Source organism: Corylus avellana, chromosome 8 (assembly GCF_965113065.1).
Source record: "Corylus avellana chromosome 8, dhCorAvel1.hap1.2, whole genome shotgun sequence".
Taxonomy (NCBI): domain Eukaryota; kingdom Viridiplantae; phylum Streptophyta; class Magnoliopsida; order Fagales; family Betulaceae; genus Corylus; species Corylus avellana.
The window spans coordinates 19,313,826-19,316,150 of NC_142497.1; the positions used below are offsets into that span (position 1 = coordinate 19,313,826).

The 2,325-nt window shown below is 37.5% G+C and overlaps 1 protein-coding gene across 1 annotated transcript; it reads right to left on the bottom strand.

Moving 5' to 3' along the window:
* On the bottom strand, positions 1-1,592 carry LOC132164151 (auxin-induced protein 22D-like). The gene is made up of 4 exons (XM_059574583.2): positions 1,282-1,592; positions 975-1,189; positions 742-841; positions 1-392 (listed from the first exon to the last, which is right to left on the bottom strand). Exons 1-4 carry the CDS (start codon positions 1,464-1,466, stop codon positions 314-316), a joined length of 579 nt encoding a protein of 192 aa, XP_059430566.1. The 5' UTR covers positions 1,467-1,592; the 3' UTR covers positions 1-313.
* Positions 1,593-2,325: the final 733 nt, after the last annotated feature.

Consider the following 2,325-nt stretch of genomic DNA (forward strand, 5'->3'; position numbering starts at 1 on the left):
AACAATACAAAACCAAACTTAAATAGACAATATGTCACTTTGTATACAACTTCTTTCAAAGAAATATGTCTTTGCTTGCATGCAGTTTTGGCTCGACAGAATAGCATCGTAGATGGACAAACGAGCACAGATCGATGTTGTTGCTGCCAGATGTTGTTAATTTCTTCTGTCTACAGCTTCCCAGTCGAGCGCCAAAGACTCAAGAACATGACCAGACGAAAATTCAAATTCAAATCTTCGAGAATCCAAGCTGAGAGTTCTGCTCTTAATGAGAGAGAGAATCGTTGCTTGTCCTGCTGATCTTGTGGGTTTCTCATACTCCACATGATCCCAAACCTCTTGCTTCTGATCCTCTCATGATTCTCAGCCTTTTGCAGGATGACATGAACATACTGTAGAAATTAAGAGTAGGCAACTTTGTAAGCATTTTGAGAGAGATGTTAACAAGTTGTTCCAAAAGCTTAAACTGATAAGAAGAGGTAAATTTAATCATTTAATCAACACTTAACACTCCCCCTCACGTGTGGGCTTAAACTCCATTTTTATAAGTGAAACCCAACATGTGAAATATTTAATTAAAATAAAAGTAAATGATTGAGAAAATGTTCGATCCCAAAACTTTTGACTCTGATATCATGTTAAATTACCAGTTGTCCAAAAGCTTATGCTGATAGAAAAAAGTAAATTTAATCATTTAATCAACACTTAACAAGAGAAAAAAGGAAAAGAGAGAGAACTTACTCCCATGGAACATCTCCAACCAACATCCAGTCACCATCTTTGTCTTCATAAGTTGGTGCATATTCAGAACCCTTGTAGCCTTCCCTTTCTGAGTACTCACCTGAAAAGGTAAAACCAAGGTCATTTTTGTTAAATTATTAGTTAAATAAAAAAATTTATCTTTTTTTTTTTTTTGTTTTCTTCTTCTTCTTTTTTTTTTTTTTTTATTCCATCGAAGTAATATTAGTTCTTACCAATGGTGAATTTAAACAAGTTCTCCAAAGCCTTGAGTAGTTCTGGGTAGCCCTTGTAAGTCTTTAGGTCAATCTTTCTTAGGTAAGGAGCCCCATCCATGCTTACTTTCACGTAAATTCCAGCAGCCTCATGAGCCTCATCCTCCGCCTTGATCTTCTGCTGCAGGTTGTTTTTCCGGTAAGATCGGATTGGTGGCCATCCCACAATTGCTGCCCTGTCATGTCAAACATATATATATATAAGTCAATCGAAAATCAATATACAACTGAAATGATGTTACAGGAAAAATTAGTCAGACAAACTTACTTAGCCGGAGCATCAGAACTATCCTTTGATCCACACTCATTCCTCGCATCGGGAAACGGCCGCTTGTTGTTTCTAGCACCAAAGAATGATTCTTCTTCGCTATCATCTCTTCCCGGCAACCCCAATCTAAGCTCGGTTGCCTTGAGATGGAGATCATTCTCTTCTACCACCTTATTGCTTTCCATTTTTTTTTCCTTATAATCTACAACTAAAAAGATGCGTCTCTTCTTGCTAGCTTCTTGATCAAGAGTAGTGATGCAATGGCAAGTGTTTGAAGAAATTTCTTCTGGGGTTTGCTCAAGTTGTTGGAAGGAAATGTGTAATGCGAAAATGGTTGGAATGCAAGGTTGTATTTTATAGGATATATATATATGATAAACAAGGCATTAAAGAGAGATGTGAAGGGCTTTGTTATTCTCACAAATGCATGAATTATGGACAAAGGCAACCGAAGCTGTCGGTTGCAATAGCAGCAGCTTTTAGGCATGTTGCCGCGGCAAGAGGGGACAAGGGTGGGACAAGCTCAACCGCCCATAAGGAAGACTGGGGATTCAGTGGGACGGTCAAGATTTGTTCTGGCGGGTTGTGGGACGGCAATCCGGGACGTTGGTTTGAAGGAAAGGAGGAGAGCTTCCCAAGTGTAAGGGGTCCACGTGGGCGTTGGGTATAAGGTTTGGCCATGTGGGACTAAATTTTTGCAGAGTTTTTAATTGGTACGTTAATCGATTGTGGGGCACATGACATGTGGGATGGCATGTGGAAATGGTCATCCCTGACATGATTCTTTTATTGTTTATTTTTACTTCCTTTTCATTTTATATAATAAAATAATTTGCATTTTCGATTGGGAAAAATGCATTCTACTTGCAGACAATTTTTACTTTATAATAAAATAACTTGAGGTCGGTTCATTAAAGTAGTAATTAACAAACCAAACACAAAATAATTATTTATTGAAATTAATGAACGAATTAGTAAATCTTAATTTAGAATATATATATATAGTTTGGTGCATGCATGGGTAATGTGCATTAACAAAAGTAG

Coding starts and splice junctions, on each gene's coding strand:
- LOC132164151 (XM_059574583.2), bottom strand. CDS start 1,466: ATGGAAAGCAATAAGGTGGTAGAAGAGAATGATCTCCATCTCAAGGCA. Junction 842..974: donor CTTGTTTAAATTCACCATTG/GTAAGAACTAAT, acceptor TTACCTTTTCAG/GTGAGTACTCAGAAAGGGAA. Junction 393..741: donor GTTGGAGATGTTCCATGGGA/GTAAGTTCTCTC, acceptor TAATTTCTACAG/TATGTTCATGTCATCCTGCA.